Source organism: Macrobrachium rosenbergii, chromosome 26, assembly GCF_040412425.1.
Source record: "Macrobrachium rosenbergii isolate ZJJX-2024 chromosome 26, ASM4041242v1, whole genome shotgun sequence".
In the NCBI taxonomy this organism is placed as follows: domain Eukaryota; kingdom Metazoa; phylum Arthropoda; class Malacostraca; order Decapoda; family Palaemonidae; genus Macrobrachium; species Macrobrachium rosenbergii.
The window spans coordinates 1,046,446-1,074,228 of record NC_089766.1 but is presented as its reverse complement, the minus strand read 5'-3'; the positions used below and the strand labels follow the sequence as shown (position 1 = coordinate 1,074,228).

At 39.6% G+C, this 27,783-nt stretch overlaps 2 protein-coding genes and 1 long non-coding RNA gene across 5 annotated transcripts in view; 2 read left to right on the top strand and 1 right to left on the bottom strand.

Moving 5' to 3' along the window:
- The first annotated feature begins 885 nt into the window (after positions 1 to 885).
- CysRS-m (cysteine--tRNA ligase-like protein, mitochondrial) lies at positions 886 to 16,832 on the top strand. Of its 3 annotated transcripts, none has more exons than XM_067127796.1 (16): positions 886 to 977; positions 2,322 to 2,458; positions 3,087 to 3,175; positions 4,062 to 4,150; positions 4,811 to 4,928; positions 6,769 to 6,946; positions 7,878 to 8,085; positions 8,871 to 9,004; positions 9,837 to 9,968; positions 10,331 to 10,467; positions 11,293 to 11,418; positions 11,966 to 12,064; positions 13,036 to 13,158; positions 13,672 to 13,782; positions 14,117 to 14,162; positions 16,289 to 16,832. In XM_067127796.1, exons 2-16 carry the CDS (start codon positions 2,338 to 2,340, stop codon positions 16,318 to 16,320), a joined length of 1,743 nt encoding a protein of 580 aa, XP_066983897.1. In that variant the 5' UTR covers positions 886 to 977; positions 2,322 to 2,337; the 3' UTR covers positions 16,321 to 16,832. The 3 variants fall into 3 exon arrangements, with proteins under 3 accessions (XP_066983897.1, XP_066983898.1, XP_066983899.1); XM_067127797.1 differs by having other exon boundaries at positions 910 to 977; positions 2,322 to 2,453; XM_067127798.1 differs by having other exon boundaries at positions 920 to 977; positions 4,062 to 4,160.
- LOC136852882 (dentin sialophosphoprotein-like) lies at positions 16,824 to 27,783 on the bottom strand. Its single transcript, XM_067127795.1, has 2 exons — positions 24,794 to 27,783; positions 16,824 to 20,222 (listed from the first exon to the last, which is right to left on the bottom strand). The coding sequence occupies exons 1-2, from the start codon at positions 27,107 to 27,109 to the stop codon at positions 20,067 to 20,069; spliced, it is 2,472 nt and encodes an 823-aa protein (XP_066983896.1). The 5' UTR covers positions 27,110 to 27,783; the 3' UTR covers positions 16,824 to 20,066.
- The window catches only part of LOC136852885 (uncharacterized), a 422,752-nt gene continuing 415,856 nt past the window's right edge, over positions 20,888 to 27,783 (top strand). Inside the window, exon 1 of the long non-coding RNA XR_010857256.1 lies at positions 20,888 to 21,081. This is a non-coding gene — a long non-coding RNA (uncharacterized lncRNA). The remainder of the gene's footprint in view (positions 21,082 to 27,783) is intronic.

Sequence of the window (27,783 nt, the reverse complement as noted above, 5' to 3'; positions counted from 1 at the left end):
TAGCCTCTCATAGGAAAGAAAGGTTTGTAAGTTCTGGAAAACAGAAGCAGGGAGAGAATTGGAATGTCTGACGATGGGAAGAAAAAAAGGAAGTTTGTGTTTCCCAAGATATATTGGTTTTATATCCAAGAGATGGGAAGCTACTTATTGTGGTCTTATAGAAAATATTTTGTTTACGATTAATGTTTCACCGATCTTTTGCTTTAGTTTAAAGTTTTTTGAGACAATATGGCTACGTTTTATTCGTATATTTTTAGAATTAAAGATGATTTTAATAAACTCTTCTTCACTGTACGTTTTATTTTGATACTGAACAGTTTGTGCTGATGTCTTTAGACATATATACCGTAGCTACGTTCTCTTCTGTTTTTTTATGTTTTAGAATTATTTCAGTCAATAATCTCTTCATTTTTGTGTGTTTAATTTGATATTGAATAGTTTGTGTAGGTACATTTTCCTTATTCCACCATTAAATGAAGTAATTCCTCAATTTAATGTTACGGAAACCGGCATTTTAATGTAAAAATTCCCGCCATGTCTTTTTGAACTGACATAGCATCGAACCCAACACATAGTTTTCGCTTCTAAGGAAATAAAACATATTATAATTAAAAATTTAAATTTTTATTCACATTAAAGGTATAATAGAACATGAAAACCAGGAAATAAAATAAAATTAACGAAAATTTTACGCAATTCTATATCGATATTTAGCAGACGCCATCGCCGTCTCCCAATGTAAACAAGGCCTGGCAGAGTCCAACTCAAAATTATCATTGCAGAGAAACGAAAATAATTTATAATAAAAAATGAATTTCATATTTACATAAAAATAATTTAGAAAATAGAAGATCAAAATATACAATAAAATAAAAGAAAATGTTACGTAATTCTATGTCGATATTTAGCAGACGCCATCATCGTCTCCCGATGTAAACAAAAGGCCTGCCAGACTTCGGCTCCCCGTGGAATTTTAGGTATTTTTCGTATTTTCCTCGAATTATAGGCCTCTGTTTAACCCATTTTTCAAACAGGACAATTTGTATAGCTTATATGATTATTAGAAATGTCAGGGCATCGTAGCATAGGTGTATTAGCCAGTTTTTATGATAAAATATTAGGTTGGGATCAGGTCAGGCCAGGCCACAGGGCCATACTCATACGGATGTCATTTTTGTAAATTAAAATGTAACATTAAATTTGTATATTATGATAGGCCCGGGATAAAATTGAGTAATTTCACATGTATTTGTAGATTGCTATAGGCTGCTAACCGTTTGGGTGGTTTAGGCAAATTTATTGAATTAATACCGTATTAAAAATTTTTGTACGTATTAAGCGGCCTGTTCAGACGGAGACGTCACGTGGTCTGACCTAGGAAGCCACTTGCCAATTCTAAAAGCAAAGGAGACGAACATATCGGTGTTTATTTTAATTTTCAGGCTGGAGAAAATAGGAAAAGGTATATATATGTATACTACAGTACAGGTGAGACACTTTGAGAAATGTATTGAGATGAGAATTATGTAATAATGAAGACTATTTCTGCACCCCTCTGGTTCAGCAACCATCAGTGTACGTGTAAATTGGGCGTTGTTTTTAGCACCAGCCTCTTGGGGGTGAACGTGAAAGCTGAAATGAAAGACAAATAGGCCTATCATAGACAAATGGGAGACACAAACATGTACAAAATCATAAATAAAAGGCAGTAAATATTCTTGTCAGCAACTGGCAGGAACCAGGCTGCGGTAGTTTTCAGTTGTACTGAGAAATTTACTGTCTTTTGTTGAAAATTTTACTCTCGCCCTGGAAGGGCTCGTACCAAACATGGTGTCTGGAGGGGCTTCCGCCATGTTTAGTACCAGCTCCCCAAAGGAATGAGCTTCAAAACATGAATGGATCTTTCCTAGATAGTGATCCCAAGGGTTTTAACCTGGTATATATCCACCTTTGTGGCATGTATAGTACAAGCCCGTAGGGGATTACCATAAAAACATAAAGATAAAGACTCTAAATATCATAAACATATGACCTCCAAGAAATATTAGCCCAATATAACGACCCCTGAAAACCCTTGGGGGTCACCATCTAGGAAAGATCCATCTTGGTACATTTCTCAGATTACCTCAACTGTATTGCAGTATATACTGTACACCCTTTTCTATAACGTTTAAGCAAAAAATAATTATACGCAGTATCGCCATGCAGCCGTCGCCTTTACATTTACCCTGGTGCGATGCCATTTTCTTTATCTCATTAAGATGTCATTATGATCACAGGCTCATTAAGATGTCATTATGATCGCAGACTGTTCTTTCCAGGTTCACTACTGCTTCAATGGGCATTTTCCGATGCTTTGGATGCCTAGCTCTGCGGCAGTCCTCCTCAGGTCTCCTGTACAAACAGATCGCCGTCTCTCACATCGTTCATCGTCCTAAGGCTCATTCATTTAGGTTAGGTGTGTAGATGCCTTTTCTTTTTCCAAGACAATCTGTTTCTAGCTCTCATATGTGGTCATGGTTATTACTTTAATTGCTGTTGTTCCATACTGTGCAGTGGAGGTTGTAAATATTTTGTTCTGTGAAAGTATAATGCTCCATTTCTCAAGGCACTATTAATTGGCTTGTTTTTATTTTCATACAAGATTGTTGACATTATTTCTCTTTGGTCATATGTTCAGTAGTACCCTTTTAATTTGCTGTACTTATGGCTGACAAGATATCTAAGAAATGAAGGAAAAATTGTGAAAAATAATCTTTGCACGTTGTAGATTAATGCATAAATGAAGAAAAGATAAATGTGTAATAAAATTTGTGCTTTTTTTCATTGTTATAAAAGGATATGAATTAGTTAAAAAGTCTATACTGTACAACACTTGCTCATCACAGTTAAAAACTTGGACCAGTTGCAAGCCGGGTAATATTATCTGTACAGTAAATACTTTCTGTGAAAGAAAATTTTTTGTTATTTCACAGTTTGTATTATCCTATGCACTTATTTTTTTTTTTAGTTTATGCTCATATCCAAAAATATACAGTACATTAAAAAAACAGGATGGTTCAAGTGAAGGTGTACTAATTTTCCAGGTAAAAAATGGATGTCCTCCTTATCCTGGATACCACCTGATGGTCACGACACAGGCGTTGTGTTATACAATAGTGCTAGTAAGAGTAAGGTAAGGACTGTTTTGATGTTCAAATGATAAGTCATGTGTAAAGGTGTTTTTTTTGTAAAGGAAATCAAGTGTGTTTGTGCAAAAATTTTGCTGTACAAACTGTCACTTTATTGTAGCCATTATGCCAGCAGTACCCAAGTAGTTTGGATTGCTGTATTGGTATTGTCTATTTTTTTTTTTTTTTTTTTCAAGGGTCGCTGGAATGTCTGATTAAAAAAAAATTTGAGCTAAAGAAGAAATGACGATGAGGCTGGTTGCCAAATGTAATGTTAAATTTACATCTTAAGAGACTTGAAATCGTAATACCAAGAAAACATGAGTAGGGATAGAGGTCCAGTCATACTTGTTTGGCATACTTCATGACATTTAGGGTAGTACTTTTTTGCTAAAAATTGCAATTAAAATACTTGAGCACATAACAGAGATGAAAGAATAAGTATGAAGCAAAAAGGTTGTATGATTGTTCTTATTTTGCAGAATTTTTAGATAGATTCTCTGTAATCTCCTTGTCATCAGACAAGCAGTGAATGTCATGTACAAAATTGTAGGTTATTTTAAAGTTTGAGTTACTTTTATTGGGGTTGTTTGGTCTGTGTATGCCCTGCTTAAATTGATGTCACACTGGTCGTATAAATACAATGCACTCTGCTTTAAGTCAGCCAGTTAGGTCACATGACAGGATGTGATTAAACACAGGGCATCAGATGTTGCATGACGCATATCGTGTGCACTAAACTCACACTGTTAGCAGTTTGTTGCTCTAAAATAAGTTTTGTTAGTGTCTGATATTCTGAGAGAAATATTTGATGTTACTGTACAGTATTTTACCATATGCAAATATTTGGTTACAGAATTGTTGTCGTAAAGACAATTTCTTTCCATCCAGGTGCCTTTCAAGACTATTTATCCGGGTTTAGTGTCCTGGTACATGTGTGGGCCGACGGTATACGATTCTGCACACATTGGTCATGCATTGTGAGTTGGAGTAAGCTCTCTAAAGTGTGTCTTGATTTTTACCAGCAATGATTGTAATCGTTCGAATTGTACTAAACTGCGCTCTCTCTCTCTCTCTCTCTCTCTCTCTCTCTCTCTCTCTCTCTCTCTCTCTCTCTCTCTCTCTCTCTCTCTCTCTCTCTCTCTCTCGGTTAACTGTTAATGATGTGTTTTATGTTAATGGTGTCAGTGTTTTGTTGCAGAGTTTTGTTTTGGGTGTATTCGATATCTCTCTCTCTCTCTCTCTCTCTCTCTCTCTCTCTCTCTCTCTCTCTCTCTTGGTTAACTGTTAATGATGTGTTTTATGTTAATGGTGTCAGTGTTTTGTTTTGGGTGTATTCGATATCTCTCTCTCTCTCTCTCTCTCTCTCTCTCTCTCTCTCTCTCTCTCTCTCTCTCTCTCTCTCTCTCTCTCTCTCTCTCTCTCTACTATAATATTCACTCTCATGTTCTGTTAAAAAATCAGTTATTTGAGTTATATAGTAAAAAATGATGGTATTGCATGGAAATAAATCAGATGGTTGAAATTGCAGAGAGAATACAGAACAGTATATTTGAAAAAAGTCGAGTCTTATGTAGATCCTATATGATAATTAACTATACTCTCTCTATAGGTCTTTCAACGTTCCACCATTTTTCCAGGTCGTACGTCAAGTTTGACATCATCCGTCGAATCCTGGCGAGGGTGTTCAACATCAACGTCGTTGTCGTGATGGGCGTGACAGACATTGACGACAAGATTATCAAGAGAGCTCACGAAGTAAACTATAACATTTTGAAGTTTCTACTTGTTCCTTAACTTACTAGTTAGTACCATAGAATACTAAGTCAATGAGAGTCAAGTGTAATTCTGGTTTTTGCTTACAGACACGCAGTCGACCCCCAGTATTCGTGGGGGATGCGTACCACTATTCCCCGTGAATAGCTAAAACTCTTGAATACGTAAAACCCCTCTAAAGGCGCTTATAACTGCCTGTTTCGATAGTTCAAAGTAGCAAAAAACCTTCTAAAAATGCTTATACTTCAATATTTTAATAGTTTTATCACAAAAAGTGCATTTAGTCACGAAAATGATATGAAAATACTGTAATTTGTGAATATTTCTAAAAATAAAAATACAGTGAATAGGCGAATTTTCCCTAAATAATGTGTATATATGTTCCATAGTGAATTCCGTGAATAGGTGAGTCCACAAATCCAGAACCATGAATAGGCAGGGGTCGACTGTACTTATTTATTGTACAAGCAGTCCCCGGTTTACGACGGGGGTTCCGTTTTCCGCCATGTCGTAAACCGAAAAATCGTCAAAAATCGTCAAAAATTCTAAGAAAACCATACTTTTAATGCTTTGGGTGTATTGAAAACGATGTAAACTGCATTTTTATTGAGTTTTTCATGAAAAGAACTCCAAATTTTGATTATTCTGCTGTTTTGGAGCATATTTCTTCCGTCGGATCGGCATACGACGCGTCGTAACCCCAGAATATGCGTCGTAAACCGGGAAATAATTTCTGATGAATATATCTGAAAAGCATCATAACCTTGGAACGTCGTAAGCCGGACCCGTCTTAAACCGGGGACTGCCTGTATTTCTTGATTTTTAGCAGTAAAATATCATGTAGGAAACTGTAGGTTGTTTTAAAATCTGGGTTAATTTTATCATGCCTAACATGAGGTCAAAGTATTCTTTATAATTACTTTCGCTTGCATTCTGTTCATCTAACCGCCTGTTAGAAACAGGTAGTTAGTTGAGTAGATTGCGTGGGAGCTGACATTGTTTATTAGAGCTGTTAGCTATTAAAAAGTGACTGCTCACAAAAGTAGACCATTTTTATCTTGTCAGATGTCCTTTAAAACTCAAAATTTGACATACGTTTCATGTTAACCTGGCAGTTTTCAAAAGCAGAAACCCTTTTAGATTGACTTATGTTTCATGTTAACCTGCAGTTTTCAAAAGCAGAATCCCTTTTAGATTTGGGGAGAACAACCTAAGTTTTTTCCCGATCGTATTTTTCTCTTTACTTCCAACTGTAGCATTTTTTCGTTCCAGGTTTTACTCAGAGAAAATATCCTTGAAAAGCCTTGTGAGAATTTAGGTATTCTCCATACTATGTAATGATGACATTTTTATATGCAAATACCACTAGAAAATAACAGGCAGAACTTGATGCTGAATTTTTCCATGGTGTTTGCATGTACAGGATTGGAATTACTTGCGTCATTTTGATTTTTTTAGATGTCAGCTCGTTAACAAAATGATAAAGCGATGGCACAGTACTACAATAATCATTAATAGGGTGTTGGACTTAGGTCTGTATTATAACAAAAATGACTAAGATTGCATCCTACAACTCCTATTTGCCATGTCTGCTTACCTTTTAATATCTTGCAGAGAATATTAGGTGGTCTACATTGTAGGTTTTATCTTCAATTTAACTAAATATTTGAATACAGTGACTGCAAGTAATCAGTGGTTCTTCATTTATTGTTACATGCTTTGTTCAATAAATTTTACTCAGATATTTTATGACTGTATTTCATTCTGTAAAGGCGTTAATTACCATAATGTTTATGTGGGTTATGAATGCTACCCATTGCAGATGAAGGTTGACTTCAGAGAGCTCTCCAAATTTTACGAGGAAGAATTCTTCGCCGACATGGACAGGCTGCGAGTCCTCAGGCCATCCCTGGCGCCTCGGGTGACCGAACACGTGCCCTTCATCACTGCTTTCATTCAGAAGATCTTGGATAACAAGCTAGCATACACAGTGAGTGACGGTGAGTCATTTCTTCTGTACGAACTCGTGTCGTCGTAGTTTTGACGAAAAACGATAAAAATGAATTGTATTGTCTCGTTGGATTGTCCCAGTTTTACCAAAGTTATGTCAGCTGAATCAGTAACCATGTGGTGTAGCTTCTGTCAAGCATTTAATTCACCAATGTGGTTGTTATTCACTTGTGGTTTATGGTGTTCTTCATTCCAAAAAGAAATGCCGCATTGGTGTAATATTCTCCCATCTTCTAATTGGTCTCACTTGGGTACGGTATTTGAGGAATAACCCACGTGATGTAGTGAATGCAGATCGAAGTGTGCAGCCAAACGTATCTTTAGTGATTGCCGAACTTTCAGCCAACAATATACATCGAGTGTCAGAAACAAATCTTACAGAAATTTGATCAAAATCCTCAAGATTTTCAGTTTATCCAATTATTGAATTGTTTAAGGAGTTGCAATATATTAAATTATTATTATTAGGCAGAAGATTAACCGTATTCGTATGGAACAAGCCCATGGTGGCCATTGACTTGAAATTCAAGCTTCCAGCAAATATGGTACTCATTATAAAGCAAGAGAAGATAAAGGGAAATATGTAAAGAAGAGATCTCGCTCATTGAAAGAAAAAATAGATTAATAAATTAATAAATAGATGAGATTCATTAAAATGCAAAGAATATCACTAGGGTAGTAATTCATTGGATCTGCGCTTGAATTCTTGAAGTCCCAATTACACGACACCCTCAGGGAGACTTTTTCACAGTCCAACAGTGCGAGGAATAAAGGTCCTCTGGAACTGAGAAGTTCGACAGCGAGGCACGTACTGCATACTGGCATTGCTGCTCAGCGAATCTGGTGTTATTGATAATAGTAATAAATAAAACACAAAGCAATTAGAACTGGACAGGTCATATCATCGTTATACTGTTTCAGGTTCCGTGTACTTCGACACCGTGGCGTTTGGTCGGTACGGGAAGATGACCCCTCTGGACGGGTCCGTCGACACCAAGGAGAGCGGAATCAAGAAGTCGCCGCGAGACTTCGCCCTCTGGAAAGGGGCCAAGCCCGGCGAACCGTACTGGGAATCTCCCTGGGGCAGGGGTCGACCTGGCTGGCACATCGAGTGTTCGGCCATGGCGAAGTGAGTTGAGGATTCAGTCTTGAAGCGTCTTCCCTGCTTTTGAAATTTAGCGAAGTGATCTCTTTTTGAGGGGTCTTACCCTCACTCATGTGGAGCGAGAAAAAGATATTTTTTCAGCTTAGTAATGTTCGATAGAATGGAATTTCCACGGGGGAGGGAAGCTTTGCATTGCATAGATATGTTTCTACATAGACATACTGGTCATGCAAAAATTACAGAATATAGGCCATAAGAAAATTATAGCTAATCGAAGTTGTTTCAATCTTTTCAAGGCCTAATACTCAAGTGTTTGTTGTGCATCATATATTTTCATTCTTTTTAGGCCATATGTAGGTACTGTGCATTGCTATATTTTATTATACCCACCTTACTTGTCTGAAGTTATGTTTGTTTTAGAGATCACAATATATTTCGAAACTTGATGTGTATTTTGCATACAAATAAGTTTGAAGTTACATTACTTTGAGGCTTCACTAATCAACTAACACGTGATCCTTATCAAGAGAATTGAGTTTGTCACGAGACTGGTTAGATAAAATTTTGCGTGTCAGAAAAAGCTTCTTGCAGTGGCCATTGTAATCTTCAGTTATTTTTGCAGAGTTGTTTGTTGATCTTTCAACAAAGAGACAGGTCCTCTGGATATATATTCTTGCAATAGTCTCCTCTTGATTGTTGTCATTACTTTTGTGCAACAGGTTCTTTTTTCATGGCTAATTTGTCATTTAATTTTTCTTACGATAGCCACTCTGTGATTCCTTCTAATCTGTCATTTTCTCCTGCTGCAGTCACATCCTAGGAACGCGGCTGGACCTGCATTCCGGTGGGATTGACCTCCTGTTTCCCCACCATGAAAATGAAGAGGCCCAGTGTTGTGCCCACAGTGGGGATTTGCAGTGGTGCAATTATTGGTTACACACAGGTAAATGACAAACTCATCTGTCTAGATTTCTAAAATGTCCACATATGGAAAGTTTTTGTCCTTCTTTCATTGCAGATGCTACTAGAAGTTGTGTGTGGGGTCCCTTCTATCCCTGACTGCACTACTTTTAGCATTTTACATCTTGAAAGTTCCCTTTGGTCTCTTTCCCCCTTAGCTGTCCAACTTCTTCAGCTTAATCATGCTCCAGTTTTTCAACTCTCGTTTGAGTGAGGTTTATGAGATTCTAGAATTGTGACATTTTTTCATAAAGACAACCCCTTAGTCAAGAACAAATCCTCCATGGTAACATTATGCAACTTTGTAGCTTTGTAAAGTACGTTAAAAATAAAAATTTGTTTCCTATATGCCTGTTTGTACAACTTATTTCACATACTGATCTTTTACATTACTTTATGATCAAAATGTATGGTTGTGGCTCTCTGTACTTGTCAAGTTTGTGGTTTAATTTAATTTTCAGAACCATTTGCTTTGATTTTTCTTTTCAGCATCAAAAATTCTTGAGATCACAGTTCATTTGTTTATTTTTAAGACAGAGCAACTGAGTATATGAAGGTTCCGGTGTCTTTTGTTTGAATTTCAACGAATCGCAGGTCACACCCAGATTAAAAAAATGGATACAAACTGGGAGACTAATGTGAATAGTAGTTTGCTTTTATTTTTAACTTTGTGTGGTTTATTCCCACAGTAGTATACTGTAATCACAATTTATTGGTTGAGTGACTATTGTCTGGACTCCCAAAATAATCTGGAACTCAAGCCTTGCCCTTTTATTGACTGCATTTGTTTTTATAGTGAATCCACTGTCTTCCAGGCCACCTCCATGCCAAGGATGCTGAGAAGATGTCCAAGTCTCTCCGGAACACAATCAGCATCAGCGAGTTGCTGGAGGAGCACTCAGTCAACACATTCAGGTTCTTTTGCCTCCTCTCGCACTATCGCAGCCGTTAGTATTAGCTGGCTCTTGAAAAGGATGGAAAAACCACTTCCATCGTCGATATTGTAGTTTTAACATAATGTCGTTTACTGAAGGTTGTGATAGTACAGCAGTTTTACTTGAGATGTTTATTCTCGTGCTTGTGACTACGGTCATGTTTAGGGTAACGTTCTCGGTGTCTGGGATTGTCATTCGTGATCACTAACAGGCTCATTGATAATTGCTGTTAATCATTCAGTATTAGCTTGCTGCTGTTTACCTATTAATTATTAACTGGCTATTTATATGTGAGGTGAATATGAAAGTTCTCCGCGATTCAGTGCTGAATCGTTTTTGCTGTTTCATTTAAACTGCCCTGTTTTCATTTCCAGAAGTGGCCTACACTCAGACATGCATGCTTGAAGCCAATGCTCACGTGCGGAGAGTCCGCGCCTTCTTGCAGGATGCGTACGCTTACATCAATGGACAGTTGAAGTGTGGTCCTTTAGATGAGTCTGGCTTGAAGCAGGTAGGTCGATGGATTTCGGGGAAGCTGATCAGGTGCCTGTTTTTTTGAAGACTGTGTTGGAGCTCATAACTTTACCTTGGGATAAGTTGGTTTGTACCCCTAGGAAAAGTTTAGGATGTGGAGAATATTTTCATGATTTTAGGGATGTTTTTAGTAATCATTTATGAGTGTCCTGGTTAAAAAAGGGCCCTCAATTATCAATGTGTTCTTAAAAAGTGTGTATGTGGTTTTTTGTACAAACGATCTTTTGGAGCATTACTGTGGCTCTGGAATAATCCAGCTGCATGTGATGTATTCATCCTTATCATTTCCCCTAATGGGAGTCTGTCAAATGCAGGTCGTGCAGTCTGTGACCCCAACTTCGCCTTTTTCCCAGATGCAAAATTCTGTATTGTCAGGTCACTGTAGTGCCACTTGCTTTAGGTTTTATTTAAAGCGTCGTTCCCGGCTAGAGATTTCATTCTTTCTCATTAATTTTTCTTCAAGGTGGTTGGTCTTTTACTTCCTCCTCTCTCCTCTCTTCTTTTTTATGTTTAGTTTTGGCAAGATAAAGTATTAGATGACCTGTTTCATTGAACTTTCTGTATAGGGGATGTATAGCCTCCTGGATTTCTCGTATTTGGTTTTAACGAATGAATTGATCCTTTTCCAGTCCTAGTATCAGATTTTATCTCTTCAGCTTCTTTTTGTGATTCCTTGCAAGTGGTTTTATCTCTCCAGTTTACACTCTATGAATTTATAACTGGTTTATCTGCTGCAACAAACCCACAGTTATATAACTGTAGAAGTATATTTCACATTAAGCTTATCGTGTACTCTTTCCAGAGATTAGCCCAAACAAGAGTTAAAGTGAAGAATCACCTGGCGGATGACATGGACACCTCGAAGGCCCTGTCTGCCGTCATGGATTTGATTTCTCATGCAACGAAAGAACTGCACACTAAACCCACGGTCAGTGTGATCCGTAGTCTAGTTGCTTACGTTTTGATTACTGGGACATGTTCAGTGCTACAGTTGTTGTACCATAATAAAACTGTGATGAAAAATATGGCAGTGGGATTTTTTTGGAGGTTAGGTACAGTAATCTGCATTTTTATAATTGTTAATAGTGGTACAAATGGGTGTTTTAAGTACTGTAGTGTTGAGTAATATTTACTTCTGTGTCGACTTTAATTTCGCAGTAGTTAAAGTTATGAATTTGATTATGTTTCCTCTTCACGGTTAGTGCTCTCTCTCACGCAGGCATTCACATAAACTCTGCCCACTCACCTAGAACCATCTGCTTTATCAAGTCTCAAATTGGCACGTTAACTGATTTTTCCACTTCAATAAATGCATTTAGTAAAGAAGCCTACACCAATTGTTTCAGGAGTCGTTCGCCTTACTAAACTCCTTGATTTCATGTAACCAAACTCATGGGACTATGATTGTTAGAGACCAGTAACCAAACAGATCAAATCGGCAATAGGGGGAACTTACGAAGACCTATCTCTTGCAGAGCGTAAGTTTATCGAGGAGCGCCGGAACGATGGTTGCCATATGCAGTTACATTCATTATTTGATGGAGGACGTGTTCGGCATGAGTTTCCCAAGCTTGGTAAGTTGGCTTTTCATTTCTTTTTGATAGAGTTGTTTGGGAAGAATCTTACCTACTGTTAAAGATAGCTTATATCTCTGCGTCTATGGAGATATAAGCTATCTTCAGTAGTAGGTAATTATCCAAATAATGAATTTTATTATGAAAATTTATAATTTGCAGCAATTTTTAAGGCATGTAGATGTCTGCCATTTGATCTTGGCTGTGTTATAATGTCATTTTTCTTTACTTGGTTTTTCTCTCAGTATATATAATTTCTTTGCAAGGTGCTATTTATTTAGTTTTTAAGGTTCTTTTAGGGTTTTCACTACTTCACAAATATTCTTGTCTTATTTTGTCACGACTGATTTTTGTCACTTGATTTCCGAGTGTTGTAGGCTTGAGATAAGAAGTGACAAGGAAGCCAGGAAGTTGCTCTTTGGGAGACCAATTAAATGAACTATGAACTTAAAGTTTCAGTGACGATTTCTTCCCTCCTACTGCCAGGCCTTGGAATTCTCTAGCAGTCTGTTTTCCCTACTTATAACCTCTCCTTTAAGAGGCAGATCTGCTGCTTCCGTTATGGGTGACCCCACCCTTCCACCCTTTAATCCTGAGCTAGACAGGGGTACAGACATCCTAGTGCCCTTAGCCTGCCCAGCCCTGAAAGAGGGAAGATACCTTCATTGCATTTTTTTTCCTCTTATCTTTCCCATCTGGCCTCTCAACCTAATTGTCCAACCTCCTTAACTTTGTCACGTTTCAGTTTCCAGGAATAAATCCTTTGAGCCAGCCTTGTAACGGTCTGGAAATGACTCAGTGGAATTGTTAAACGAATCTAGAATTGAAATAAAAGAATTACCGAGAACATTCCATAACTAAGGCAGAATAGGGAGAATTTAAGTTAGCAATTAAAAGTGAAATGATTTTGTTTCCGAGATTCGGAGATGCAGACGATTATTTTTGAGTCGCTTCATGTCCTCACCCAACAGCGAGACGCTGCCAACATGTCGCTAGAGTCGAGTGGGCGCCTCGCGCACGTCATGAACTCTGTAGTCAAGTTTAGGCACGAAGTGCGCTCGTACGCGCTTCTCCAAGATCCCACGTCTGCTCAGGTAATGTAGTGCTTTCGTTTCTTGATTGTCAAGCTGTGTTTTCCGACCTGTTACCGTTTAGAAACAGTTTTCAAAAGATTCTACTGTCACCTGTTGCCTTTTTTATGGAGTTCCTGCTCATAGTTTGCCATGTGTGCAAGTACAGAAGATTTTTTTATAGTTTCCCATGGGCCTCCAGCTTCAATGAATGTCTTCCTTTAATTTTTATCTGTTCGTGTAAATCTCTCTCGACTTTGCTGTTACCAAAATTGGCATTAAAAAGGATTTTTCTGTGATTTTTCAGTGTCAGGAAAGCTTACTGTGAGTTTGGTTTGAAAACTATATCAGACACAGTATTCGATGTCATGAAACATCGCAAATCTAAAAGTCTATTTTTGGGAGGTCATACCATATTCCAGTCTTTTCCATGGTGAAAGTGGTGTCTCAGATTCAGTGGTCATCTGATTATATGTTCAGTGACCTAGAATATTATAAAGGTGACTTGGAAATCTTTAAATCTTAATTTTTTTACAGCAAGAACTGTCGTCTGGAGACAAGAAACTAAAGAGGAAGGAGCGTGTCCCGTTGCTGCAAGCCTGTGATAATTTACGTGAAAATCTTCAAGTGACTGGCCTTTCCATTAAGGTACTGTGCATGATATCCTGGTTGGGGATATTTAGAACGCTAGGGTATGGATTGATAATATTTTCTTGGTGGAGATATGTTTTACAGGTACTGAATTCTGGAATGAGTGTCTGTAAAATCACAGGGGGGGAAAATGTGCAACTAAAGATGTCTCTGTATGTGTCATACTATATTGGTTTTAGATGTTACGTGGATGACTTTTCAGTTAGACTTGGTCATGGTTCAAGCAAAAATACGAATAGAATTTTATTTATGTAAAGAAAATCATATCAGTGATTCAAAATTTCAAGAGAAGGCCGAACTATTATTTCATGAATGTTTTTTTGTTTTACAGGATCATAATGAAAGCTCAACATGGTCTGTGTCTGATGGTACTGTAGGTGAGTGTATCTTTTACTCTGTGTGCAAAACATCTTAAAATAACGTTGTCATGTTGTACAGCCCATATTATATTTCATCGTCTACATATGATGTATACTGTAGCTTGTATGGATTCAAGAACCCACCAGATCAGATGGAAGTCTAGAAATGATTTTGTTTAGGGAACTGCTAAAATGTGCTCCATGTGAAATTTATAGACCAACAATAAGTGACTCCACAAAGCCATATATGTCCATGGAATGGGTAAGAGAAAGATGGTCCTATGTAGGTTTTGCTAATCAAGACTCATTGTTTTATATGAACAACAACAAAATTTCTGTGCAGATCCCAGTGTGGGTCGAATAAGAAATGCCTCCTCTTTTGGGGATTTGAACTTTTGATCTGTGATTTACCAGGCTTATGCTATATAGCAGAGGTTGAGAAATAGCCAGGATATGTCTCTGAAAGGAGGAAAGACAGTTTTGATTAAGGTTTCAGTGAAGAAGTTTATAAATATTCAGTGACAACTCATGAATGCAACCCATAGAAGGTATTCAGTAATTCTATGTGGACTAGTTGCCATGTTAAGGTTGCTTTGGGATGAACTTAAAGTTTGAGATGACTACTGGAATCAGTCAAGTAGTAGGCTGTCGACTCACGGCGGGGGATCTGTCCCAGCGCCGCCCCTTAAAGAGCTCTGTAAGATCAAATCTGCTGTAAGTCACGATCCGCTATACAAACTTAATATTTTCAGCAGTAGGGCAAACTTTTCCCATTGGTTTTACCCTTCCTCCTGTTTTTAACTGTTCATTTAAAAGTAGACCTTTTAGGGAGGAAGAGCTGTCAGTGGGCATTACGTACAGTCCTGTGCAGCGTCCTTACATCCCCTAGCTACAACCCCTTGCATTCATTTTCATATTCTCTTCCGTCTTAATCTCCACCATCTCCTAAGGATTGTGTCATAGTGCAACTGCAGGGTTTTCCTCCCGTTGCACCTTGAAAACCTTTTCACTCCCAATTTCCCTTTCAGTGCTGAATGAACTCCTAGGTCCCAGCTCTTGGCATAAATTTTGTATTCCATTAAGAATAGAGAAAATCCTTCAGACCCAGAACAGTTAACTCGGCGATCGCTGTTTGGCAATAATAATAGCCTCTCATTATGTAAGTGGAAGATTTGAGGCAGTTATCGACCCTTCAAGGTAAGCGGGTGATCACCACTCAAGGTGAACAGTGGAAGCAGTCATATTGTCTTCGATTCCTGTTTTTTACAGTTGCAAAGTATAACAAGACCACCAAGTCATATTTGCAGATGCTCAAAGCTTTTACTTTTAAGCAAGGGGTGAAAATTGGGAGCATGACCAAGCTAAAGAAGTTGGACATTTAGCAGTTAGAAAGGGTGCAGGTGATGAGACCAAGGACGATGTAATAAAACCTTGGAACTGCCCCACAGGGGGCCACTTATGGTACAGTAGTACCCCCATGGGGTTTAGAATGAATGAGTTGTGCTTGTGCTATAAAAGGTCTATTATTTATGTACTTAGTTGCTTGTTGCCAGATTTAGGGTAATGTTTTTCTTTGTTTTTTCCATTTTTTCTTTTAAAGTCAGTCAATTTTGACCTGGTTTGAAACTCTTTCTTTAATCATGTATTCATAAAACGGGAAAAGCATTTTAAATAACTTTGTTCCTCTATTTTCGTGCGACATTCAGCCGGACATGAGACTAACTAATCTCATTTTAAACATCATTGTTAGGGAACTTGCATCAGACTTTAAAAGTCTGATTTTAGCAGCAGTGGTTTACGCTGAGACAGGAAAAAGCCTGTAGAAAGGGAGAAGGCATTGCTAGTAACAAATCTGCATAATGGACCTCATCTTAGCAGACTTCTGTACTTGTCAGCTGTGATATTACGATTGCTTATGAATCTCTTGAATTGAATGCAAAGTGTCAGGTACAAGTACTTTCAAGTGCAGGCTATAATTTGGGGCCTTTGTTAACTTTCAAGTGCAGGCTATTATTTGGGGTCTTTGTCACTCATCAGAGAGCCAGACCCCTAACCTGTTTGTAAGTTGAGGTTGCTAATGTATCGCCAAATCAGCGACCCTTCCTTGGCGTGGATCCGATAGATTAATTCCCCGTCTCTTTCAGGTTCCAGCGAGAAAGCGAAGAAGAAGAATTAATCGCCGAGACCACGGGAAGGAGGGTCGGGAGGCAGGAGGAGGAACCGCCCCTAATCTAACGACATTCCGCAGCATCGCAGCCTTTTTTTTCATTTTCAGTTCTCTATTCTTTCAATGTTGGCTCTTTTCTTGCCACTAGTCTCATTAAGTTTTGATTTGACTTCAGACATACTTCCTCCATTTCTGGTCACCGAAGTGATATTGAAAGCTGCTTTCTCAACAGCTGAGTGTCAGGTGTTCGTGTCAAAGCCCAAGTGGCTCTCGCATTTACTGTAGAGTTTATCACACAATCGACTGTATATACTGTATGTAGTATAATTGCGTGACTTGGAATTCTCTTAATTTATGTGGAATAGTTCTGTCAACATGGGAGTGTTTGTTTTTTTTTTTTCCAGGACTGTAAATGTGTACATATGTGAAAGTCATATTTTTTGTTACACACCAAGGAATGAAAAAAAAGATACACAAAAAAAAGAAAAGGAAACGAAATAAAACAGAATACCTTCAACAAATTGTTTTATTTCTGAATCGTCTTCACAGACTTGAAAGACAAGTATAAAAAATATTTACAAGTAATCTATGTCAAGACATGAAAAATTGTCTCCAGTATAATAATATGGTCATTTTCTTCTTCTTCTTCTTCTTTAGCATTTCACACGATTTCACAATTCCACCAGTAACAGAATTGCAGCTCACAACGCTGAGGATTAATGATTGCCGTGCCTACGAAAAAGATCGAATACAAATTCCTCCTACATTCGTATATAAAAAAATTTTTCGTTCGAAATCTGACAAAAATTTGTTCTTTAGTATAAACACTTTACACCCAAATGATGATATCTATTCTCAAAAAGGATAATGTTGACCTTTCCATTTTAACATATTCTGTTTTTTCCAGTTGCACTATTATTTTGTAACACAAGTTCAGTTTATTGCTGAAAATTGCGCTTCGAATTACGAGGAACGGTACTTTTTAACGAGAGCAAAATAAAATCTAAAAGGGTAAATTTATCACAATAATAATGCCACCAATTCTGCATCAGAATTTCCCAACAAACGAGAGCAGCGTTTCATGAATGATTAATGGTCCCACAACGTAAAAAGTAGCCAGTGCCAATCCGCTGAAAGACGAAAGTATGGCACTGTTGTTCTTTTTATCAACGCCCATAAAATTAAAAGTTATCACAAAACCTGGATAAAAAAAAAAAAAACGTCATTGTCAACGTGAAGAGGGCCATCGTGAGCTGCATGAAAAAAGACCCTGTTAAAAAATAATAAAAGAATAATAAGAGATCAACACACTTGGAAGCATGTAGTGAACGCAGACGGGCTGAGGCCTCCCCCACGACGTCTCAACGTATCTCTAGCCACAAGAACTCTAGGAAATCCCGTACGGGCCTCCGAGGAGGATTAGGCCCAGGAAGAGCTTCAAGGAAATTTTCTCTGTCGATCGCGTACGCGTCGCAGGGACTGACCGGGGGCCGAGTGCGTGTTGTGGGTACGTGGAGGGGTTATAAGGGGTGGGGGTGGGGGTGGGGGATCACAGAATAAGATCATCTGACTAGATAATTACAAAAGGATGAAAATGTCGGTGTTTCGCACACCCAGTTACCGTTTCTGCACGACGGGACAAAAACTTCGCCGGCTGAGAGTTCGTGTCTTGGATCCGAGTACTGGAATCAGCAGTGAGTATGTTTAGTACGTGTGTTCATCTCCAATTGTTTCATCTTCCGATTGCGCTTTTAAAAACGACGCCTGAAATGCCAGTGACGCAACGTGTGGTAGAACATACCCGTGGTTTGCAGTAGTTATGTTTTTTCCCTTTTGTGGCAACGCACCATTCAATTTGTGCCGGTTTGCAATTGCTCAACTGAATCCACTGATAGTCTGCTTAGGATTTGTGCCTTTACGATCGATAGCTGACCTTTTGCGGCGAAGGTGTCGGGGAAACTATGCTGAATAGAAGACGGGGGGCGGGGGAAAATTGCATATGTATATACTTCAAATCACATCAGACTGGACAGCAGGTCCGCGGTGGTGAAACTCTGACCATTGCGGCTGCTCACTGAATACCCTCAAAATTACGCTCAATATTGCGAAAAGTTCTTGAATTCTTGAAAGTTCGTTTTTGAACGGCCGACTTTGGAGAGGGCGACAAAACCTCGCTCGTTCCAACCCTGTAAACACCCTTTCTGTTTGACGAGCCTCCCACAAAGATGTATGTGGGCGTACATCTCGGAAATAGAACAGACTTGAGAATGGAAAAGAAAAAGCTTATTGTGGTACTTCCCCCGACATCTGCTCGACCTGGGACCGAGCGAAAGAACTCTATTACAAGAGGAAAAGCGGACAGATGACTCTTTTTTTATTTTTGGCAAGGTGAACTAACTACGCTGAATACAACAGACGTGCCGACAAAACTCGAAATGATCCCTTAGTACCGTTTAATCATTTAACGATTCGAGAACTATTATAACAGCGGGTTTACTGAAGCAATACCAAAGGTGTATAGTTTGTTTTTTTTTGTTTTCAAGTCTGTTATTGTATCCCGGGCCTAATGCCGCAGATGCTAACACCGAACTGCAATGACCTAATTATTGTTTGGGGAAAAAGAAGAATTTCCGCTCCGTAACTGCCATAACACTAATAAATAAAAGCTAAGAAAAACCTTTGTGGAGACTCATACCAAGTATCCTATCACACATTCAAATTCCAACATATGTCAAAAAAAAAACATGATCTGGGACTTAATTAGAATCGACAACATCAATGAAGTACGTGGACACCAAAGCGTTTTAGTCCACTGCACATTATTACGTCCTACGCTCACTGCGTCACAGTTACGACAAGAGATAATCCATGCGGAGACCACAGCGTTACATTACGTGACTGTCTGTTGCACCCTGGGGTCAAAGAAGACAGTTGGAATGTTTATAACCCAGCTGCACTGAAAATGAGGTATCGAACTGCATCGTCGTCTCAAAACGATTTGCGGGGCGACGCGTTTGCTAGGCGTCGCCCCCCCCGACACGAATGTTTCTGCTCTGTTAAAGGAATTGTAGTGCTATCCCTCTAAATCAGATAAATGTACATATTCCTGTGAATACGACGAATGACAGAGTTTCACTTTCCATGAAATAAAAAAATAAGAAAAAAAAAAAAGAACGTTACTGTACAGCACTTTACAGCAGCAGCAGCATTACTGCCGCCACACATACGGATGCGAAAAAGTACGACACGTCTTTTTGATAAAAAATTATAAAAAAGAACGTCTTCGGTGATTTCCTTCCGTCTCCTCTCTCGTTCACACCGACGGAGAATATATATATATCAAAGACACCTTCAAAATACACCACCACAAACAGCTGCTGCTTTTCGATCCCCGAGGAGGTCACTGCTCTCGCTCGCTCTCTCTCTCTCTTGGGTCGGGGAGGGGGGTGGGGACCGGGGCCAAGGGGCAACCATCGTCCAAATTTCCAAAAAAGCAGAGTTCAGGAATGGAACGCCCTCCTTCGAGAACACCGTCCGACAACTCCTCCTTCGAGAATGGACCAGTTGCCACGCGAAGACTATGCAGTAGTTATACATGTACGTATATATAGAGACGTTTGCAGAGGAACTGTGCACCACCCTGGGCCTGCCTCACAGGGCATCAATCAATCGCACGGCGGCTTCGCCAGCGGAGGACGACGACGACGGAGCTCCTGTGTAGCTCCCGCAGAAGGCGCTGCCCTTCTTCCTCCTCCCTAGGCCGTGCGAGCCGAAGCACCTATGGAGCCGGGAGTGGCAGGAAGGCTAGACGGTGGGCGGACGCCAACGCCGTGGGCAGTCCTGTGACGGGGGGACCTGGAGGCGGTGACGTCCTTCGAAGGCTTCGCTTCCTGGATCTTCCGCAGCAGAATCTGTTGGGGGGAAGGAGAGAGAGAAGTAAGTTATAACACTTATAATAAAATCTTGACTGTTTATAAACAAATAATTATAGTAAGCTATGAATCTGAGAGAGAGAGAGAGAGAGAGAGAGAGGTCATGGATAGACAATTTTGTACCTGTTTCATGACAAGAAGTAAATTGTAAGACAAACTTAAAATGATGACTTAAAAATATATAAACATATGCAATTAAAAATTATATACAATATATATATATATATATATATATATATATATATATATTATATATATATATATATATATATATATATATATATATATATAATATATATATAAATATATATATATTGTTTCTGCAGTTAAATAAACTCAAATACAGCTTATTTTATATATACTCCTTCATAATAAAGTCCATTGGATTCTGATAGACAAACATCATATGGACTTTGAAGACCATGTGATGTTTCTCAGTTTAAAAAAAAAATAAAATGCAAATAAAATGATAATCCTTTAAAATAATATGAAAAGCATCTAACTATATTTAATAATAACGAATCTTTAGATGAAGTGTCTTCGTAAAAATTAAAAATACATGTCCGTTTTAACATCAGAATCACCACAAACGAATTCTGACGACGAGCACTGACTGACAACCCGAGTGACATTTAAAGATGTCCTTTTCCTCCGGCGGGCCGTCGCTGCTATTATCGGCGAAAATAACGTCTTCGCGGCGATGCTCGGTGAATAATTCATAGTGCAAAGTGTGAATCAGAGCCTGGGGAACGAGTGCAAGCCAAGAAATAACGCGAGTGAGTCTAAAGAACGAAGGAAATCGCTGAAATAAGAAGGCGACTTCTGAACGGGAATGGAGGTAAGGCAGTCTAGTAGCCCTTGATAGGAATTGTTTTGGGTCGGTTTTATTTTCCTTATTAAAGGCTCCAAGTCTCTGGTTTCGCGGCTCAGGACGGTCTCAAGAGAGGCCATCGAGTCTCGAGACTCCTTAATTACTGACTGGGGTCACGAGGCGTTAATTAGGGTTCGTTTTAACGAGGTTCGATAGGAAACGTTCCTCTCGTGACGTCACGCAGGCCCTAATTCTTGTAGCCTTTTTTATTTAATTTCTTAATTTTTTTTATTCCTGGAGGCAACACAAAGCCTCCGGTATATTAATTTATACAATAAATTTATGATGTAATGATATCAAATGTAATTATATATCTTTTAAAATGCATCTGTCATTTAGATAAGTGAACTTTTGTCCCATCTATTGGATTGCGCTAATGTTTGGCAAACTGTAACGAAAAACAAATGTTATCGATGTTATTTAAATATATTTTGCTTATTTTCAAGTCAAATAAATAAATATAAAGGGTAATTTCTATTAATATCGAACCAAAAAGTATACTTTCACTTGTTCACATGTGGAAAACAAAGAGGAATATTATTAGGCCACTCCTAACAGGTATGCAGATCAACAATTAGGTAGCACAGGTGTAGAATGGCAGATGATAATTGTTTTTCTATCACTTTTTTATCTTTTTTATGCATTTATTTCATATCAGGCCACGTTACTATAGAATGTGAAACATAGGCCTATGGCGCGCATACGTTAATATTTAAAGTATTACAATATAGGTCACGATGTTTTTTGATTATTTTGAATAAACATTCAGTAAATATTTGAGTAAATATAATATAAACAAAGACTTGACTAATATATTAAGTATTATAAGAATATTATATAAGCAAAAGACCTCGAGATGTTGAGTATGTTTGAAAAAAGTAGGCCTATGGTGTGTGCGTACACACAAGTGGCTTAATATTCATGCTATTACATTGCAAGGCCCAGGTGCTTTCCAAACTATTATTTTGACTAAATATTTTATGGAAAGGTGAATGAATATTACATAAAATGTATATTATATAAAATATGTATTACTTAAAAGACCTCGAGGTGTTGAGTACGTTTGAAAAAATAGGCCTGTGGTGTGTAATGCTTATGGTATTACACAGAGCTTTTTAAATTATTAATTTGAGAATAAACATTCTGTATAAAATTTGAATAAATATATGAAAAAAAGACTAGACTAATATATTTAGCGCTGCAATACACTGTAATGACAATTTGAAGCTTTGACCTAACATATTTAGGCATATTTAGGTCGTATCTAGGACAAATGTCTTTATAAGACATAGTTAATATATAATGTATATATGGTATAAAACTCGTACTAATAATAAACAATTTAATGTGAAAATCTTCAACCATTTGAATTGGAATTTTAAACAGTTTGTGTTTATCGAAGCAAGAGAGTTAACTAGGCCAATGCTGACGTGACAGAAGTTACGTCACATTTCGCAAGACTGACGTGTTCGTTAAATTCTTTCGTTATGTATGGGAATAAGGGCAGGTTATGGCGTCAATTTTGTTATAATAATTAACAAAAAAAAAAAAAATGAACTCAAATGGACGCCATTTTGAATCGAGGGAGAAATTGCGAAAAAGGTGAACGGGAATTTCAAATTCCATTCTAACGGTTACAGAGATCGTTACGTCGCCGTTACGGCTGAAAATACGTCCTCCGGCAATTCAGGAATGATAATGAAGTTGAATTAACAAAAATTAACGACTGCAAACGACGCCATTTGCGCATCAAGGCGAGAACAGCACGGAATTGAACGGTGTCACTTTCTAAAAGTTCGACAGGAATTTCAAGTACCATTCTAACGGTTACAAAGATCGTTACAGAGACCGTAACGGTTAAATATATATACAAATGCATCCTAGGGTTCGTTACGTTAATAAATAAGGTTAAAATCTAAATATAACTGCAAAAATAATTACGTAATTATATTATTTTTTATGGAAGTGGAGCGGAACGTGGCGTTCGTATCCCGTAGACTTTATCACACCTACAATTTTTGTGGACTTAGATTTTCTCTGAAGCTTTAACTTATTTTCTTTGATTTCTCTCGTTTATCGGTTATTTTATCTATTCCCGTTATCACTATAGGTTTAATGGATGGTAAATGTTACTTAATATAATTCGTATACAGCAGAATGTTGATTATAAAACCCTGTAATTCTTAAATAGATTTGGCAGACTTTGCACAAAGGTTGTAATCATAAGTAAAATGTATATTATAATTATTATTATTATTATTATTTAGCATTACCGTTTATAAGATATATGCAGGACCTATATATATATATATATATATATATATATATAATTAAATAAGATTTTAAGTCATTTTACAGTTTTGTTTTTAAATTATCTATATCAAATGTACTTACACAATTGCATGTGTTGTGTGAAGTGTGTGTACTTACACTTGTGTAATTGTCAGTGTATTTGAAAATGTATTACTACAAAATGTCCGTGCAAAATTGTATGTGATTTCTGCATTTACAATAAGTATATGCGTATTTTTAAGTGTATCTAGATATGGGTGGTATACTTTTCAGAACAAAGGGGCACATTGAAACTCAATATATAATATATATATATATATATATATATATATATATATATATATATATATATATATATTATATAATTAAATTAATACAGTTTTGAATGGGAGTTTTTCACTCATATACACTTTAAATTAGTTTCAATTGGTTTTTCACACATTTTAAATTAGTTTCAAATTGATTTTTCACACATATCTAAAATAAAACAGTTTTGAATGAGTGATGTTATTTGATTTTTAAAATGTTTTTTTGGTTTTGGGTCAGTTCTGTGTCTTGAAGACTTAAAATTTGAATCCATTTTTTGGGGCGGAATGTTTCGAGATGATTTTGGTGTATTTTTAAAATAAAATTTTAACCTTTTCTGCCCCGTGTGTTTTCAAAGGTGTTTTTAAGCTTGGGTGACAAATTCCTTTCTGGAGTTTGAACTTTAACTTTTCCAATTTTGAAGTTTTTTTATGTTATCGAGTTTGGGAGTTTGTCTCTGTTATCGATTTTGAAATTAGTTATTTTTAATGAAATTTTTTACTGTTTTTGTAGTATCGAAGTTTTTTCAAGTTATTAAACTCAGGTTGCACAGTAGCAGTTCCACTTATGATATATATATATATATATATATATATATATATATATATATATATATATATTATATATATATATATATATATATATTTTTTTTCCCAATATCCTAGCAATTTTGGGGCCTGTCGTCATGTTGTACTAAGATGTTTTGAAATTAGATGCGTTGTGATTGTGTTTTTAAACTAACTGTTTTGATTTTGACATTTTAAATCGGCCGTGTTTTAAAATGAGCTGTTTGGATTGTTTTGAATGAAAAATGTTTGGTGTCAATCGTTTTTTTTATGAACATTGTGTTGTTTAGAATTAAGCTGTTTTGTTTCGGTTGTTTTGAATGAAAACTTTTGTTTTGATTGTTTTAAATGAAACTGCTCTGTTTGTATTGTGTTTTGAGTGGAAACTATTTGTGCTTTGAATGAAAACTGTCGTGTTTTGAATGAAAACTTGTGTTTTTAAAGAAAACTGTCTCGCATCTTGCCTGTTTTTAAAACAAAACTGTTTTTGTCTCCCGTGAGGCAGTTCTACTCACCATATTTTCTCTCCTAATCTTCTCTTCCTCTTTCCTCCTGTTGACGGTCGAATTGGCCGGTCTGTGGACGGTCCTGTTATTCTGGTTGGAGGAGGAACTGTGGTGGTTTCGGGTCCTGGTGTGGGCGCTCATGATCTTCTTCAGGAGGATCTGGTTGTCCCTGTCTATCCTGCGGACCTCGTCGTTCGAGAACGACATGTTTTTCCTCCGGTGGGAGGACGAGGAGGAGTGCGACGCCCTGCGGAGGTGGCTGTGGTGGGGGCTGGCGTCGATGGGGTGGATTGATATGGGCGAGGTGGGCTCCAGGTGACTGTGGTGGTGATGAAGGGCGTTCTGCAGGTTCTCCTGCTGCTGCTGCTGCTGGTGGTGATGATGGTGGTGGTGGTGGTGGTGATAGTGACGACCCCCTCCGCTTCCGCCTCCTGCAGAAGTGCCGTGACGACTAGGTCTATTGCTACTGCTCCTGTGGTGGTGATAATGGTGGTGGTGGTGATGTCTGTTGTTGTAGTGGTCGTTGGTGGAGGACAGCGCGGCAGACGACCTGCTGCTGCGCTTCTGCCGCTGCTTCTTCTCCAACTCCACCACCGCCTTCAGGAGCAGAGTCATGTCCGTCGAGTCGTCGCTGTTGCTGTGGCTGGAGCCGTTGCAGTGCGGCTGCGAGTCGTACCCCTGGTCGTTCGAGGAGATCTCCGGCCTGCTGCTGTAGTCCGCCGCGGCGGCGGCGGCGGCCACGACCACCACCAGGTCCCTGTTGTCGTGCAGCGCCAAGGGCGAGGTGCCCAGCGTCCTCCTCGGGAGGACGGGAGACAGACCCAAGGGACTCGCCGTCGCCGACAGCAGCGGCGACACGTCCGTGATGTCGCTCTCGCTGTCGCTGCTCTGGTCGTAGTCGCTGCTGGAGGAGGAGGAGTCGTCCTCGGTCTCCGACGACAGGTTGGAGTTCTCGCCGTCCATGTAGATGAGGGTGCCCCTCTCGATCAGCCGGTCCACCTGCGACTTGGGGTCGTCGTCGTCGCTGCTGTCGCTGTGGTCTTCCTCCTCGTCCCCGTCGGAGGACGACCCGCCGCAGCTGCTCAGGTCGCTCTCCTCCTCGTCCCACTCCTCGTCAGAGCTGTAGAGGGAGGTCTTGAGGATCTTCTTGTTCTTGGCCGTCGCCGTTTGGTCTACGCGTCCCTCCATGACGACTACTGCCGGGGGCGGGGTTGGTCGTCCTAGGCCTACCACGGGAGGAGAAACAGCCTCTGGGAAGGTGGAGGAACTCGCACTACCGACCGCGACTCTCTCGCCGGTGCTACTGACGAAGCGGGCTCGGTGTTCGATCCTCATTGCCTCCTGCTCCTGCTCCTGCTCCCCTTCTACTTCCTGTCCTCTCCCTGCTCCTGCTCCTGCTGCTACTGTCACTACTACTCCCGCTGACGGTACTCCGTGTCCGGAAACGCGCTGACCTTCTCCTCCTCCGCCTCCTGCTCCTGCTGTTTCAGACAGCAGCAGGTGACGACTACTCCTACTGGTGGTCCTGGACCTACTGTGGCTCCTAGACCTAACCTTCCTACTCCTCCTCCTCCTACTACTGCCGCTGGGACCAGCAGTGCTACTACCCTTCTCCTCCTCCTCCTCTGCTTCTCCTCCCTCCTCCGCTTCCTCCTCGCCTCCCTCCTGCTTAGGATGCCGCTTTTTCTGCTCTTCCTCCCCCGGGCCACAAGAAACGTCCTCCAAAAATCGGGAAGATAATATTATAGGGGAAGACGAAGCCTTCACAACGCCATTGACAGCAGTAGGGGACGAAAGGGCGGCAGCAGCAGCGGAGATCACCCAGTCGCCGCCTTTCGTGTGTTGTTGGAGATTTTGTTGTTGGAGAAGGTGCGACGACGGAGGAGAAACTGAAGGAGAAGCAACACCACCACCACCAACAGCTGAAGGGGCAGAAACGCAAATCACGGAGGCGTCGTCTGTCTTCTTCGCCCTGTGTTGGTGATGTTGTAGGAGCTCTGGCTGCTGTTGGAGATTTTGTTGGCGAATGTGTGATGAAGATGGTGACGGAGGAATACTCGAAGAGGGAGACGACAAAGAGACCCCCTTTCCAAACACTGTTACAACACTGAGACTTCCTTTCTCGTTCACTTTCTGGTCACCACTGTTACGACTAGTCCTAAATTCCACATCACTTCCAATGTCGTCGACGACGTTGCTTTTACTCCCGCTTCTGCTGCTGCAGTCGTAATCCACAAGGGCACGACCAACAACAACACCTCCACTACTGGTACTACTACTACTACAGACGAAGTCAGGCTGGTACTGGGCGTCTTTGTGGGCCATCCTGGTATTATAAGCCGCCTCCTCCTACCCTGCTGCCTGCCGCCATCATCATCATCGTCTGCTGCTGCTGCTGCTGCTGCTTCTTCCAACCGACGGCTGCTGCTGCCCTACTACTACTCCTCCTCCTGCTGGCTGGCTGGCTGGCTGGCAAGGGCTCGTAGAGGCTCCTGCTGCTGCTGCAGCCACGCCAGGGGTGGTAACATGGCGTCGAAGCGGCAGCAGACGTCATCGACACCCACGGAAAAAAAAAGCCTTCTCCTCCGAAGGAGGTTCTGTCGATTCGACCCACGCCCCTTCGGAGGATTGCCGATCCTAGGATTACAATACGCCTTTCATTCCCTCAGGAGGGTTTTACTCGGGGTCCCAAGGGCGCGACGACGCGATTTCCTAACCGTCGGAGGCCCGGGCTGTTGGCAGCTCTGCCGTGACGTCAAATTTTCGTCACGGGGTGGGCGGAGCTCCGGTGAATCATTTGTGAAGAAAGTGACTCTCGGGTTTTGGGAAAGGCCATTTTGGCCCCTTCGGTATAAACCGTCTCATCGAAGTTATGGGGATTTTATTCTCGTTATTAGACACGCCGTCCCTCCGTCCTCATCTACAATCACGCCCCCGTCGGCGTCGATTTACGCGGAATCCGCAGGAATTCCGCTTCTTGCAGAATCCGCCATTGTGGA

Bases quoted from the DNA above. Each gene is read 5' to 3' on its own strand.
- CysRS-m (XM_067127796.1), top strand. From the start codon at position 2,338: ATGGGCATTTTCCGATGCTTTGGATGCCTAGCTCTGCGGCAGTCCTCC. The intron at 4,929-6,768 runs GTAAACTATAAC...TACCCATTGCAG, and splicing joins TTATCAAGAGAGCTCACGAA to ATGAAGGTTGACTTCAGAGA. The intron at 11,419-11,965 runs GTCAGTGTGATC...TATCTCTTGCAG, and splicing joins AACTGCACACTAAACCCACG to AGCGTAAGTTTATCGAGGAG.
- LOC136852882 (XM_067127795.1), bottom strand. From the start codon at position 27,109: ATGGCCCACAAAGACGCCCAGTACCAGCCTGACTTCGTCTGTAGTAGT. The intron at 20,223-24,793 runs GTGAGTAGAACT...TCCCCCCAACAG, and splicing joins AGATTAGGAGAGAAAATATG to ATTCTGCTGCGGAAGATCCA.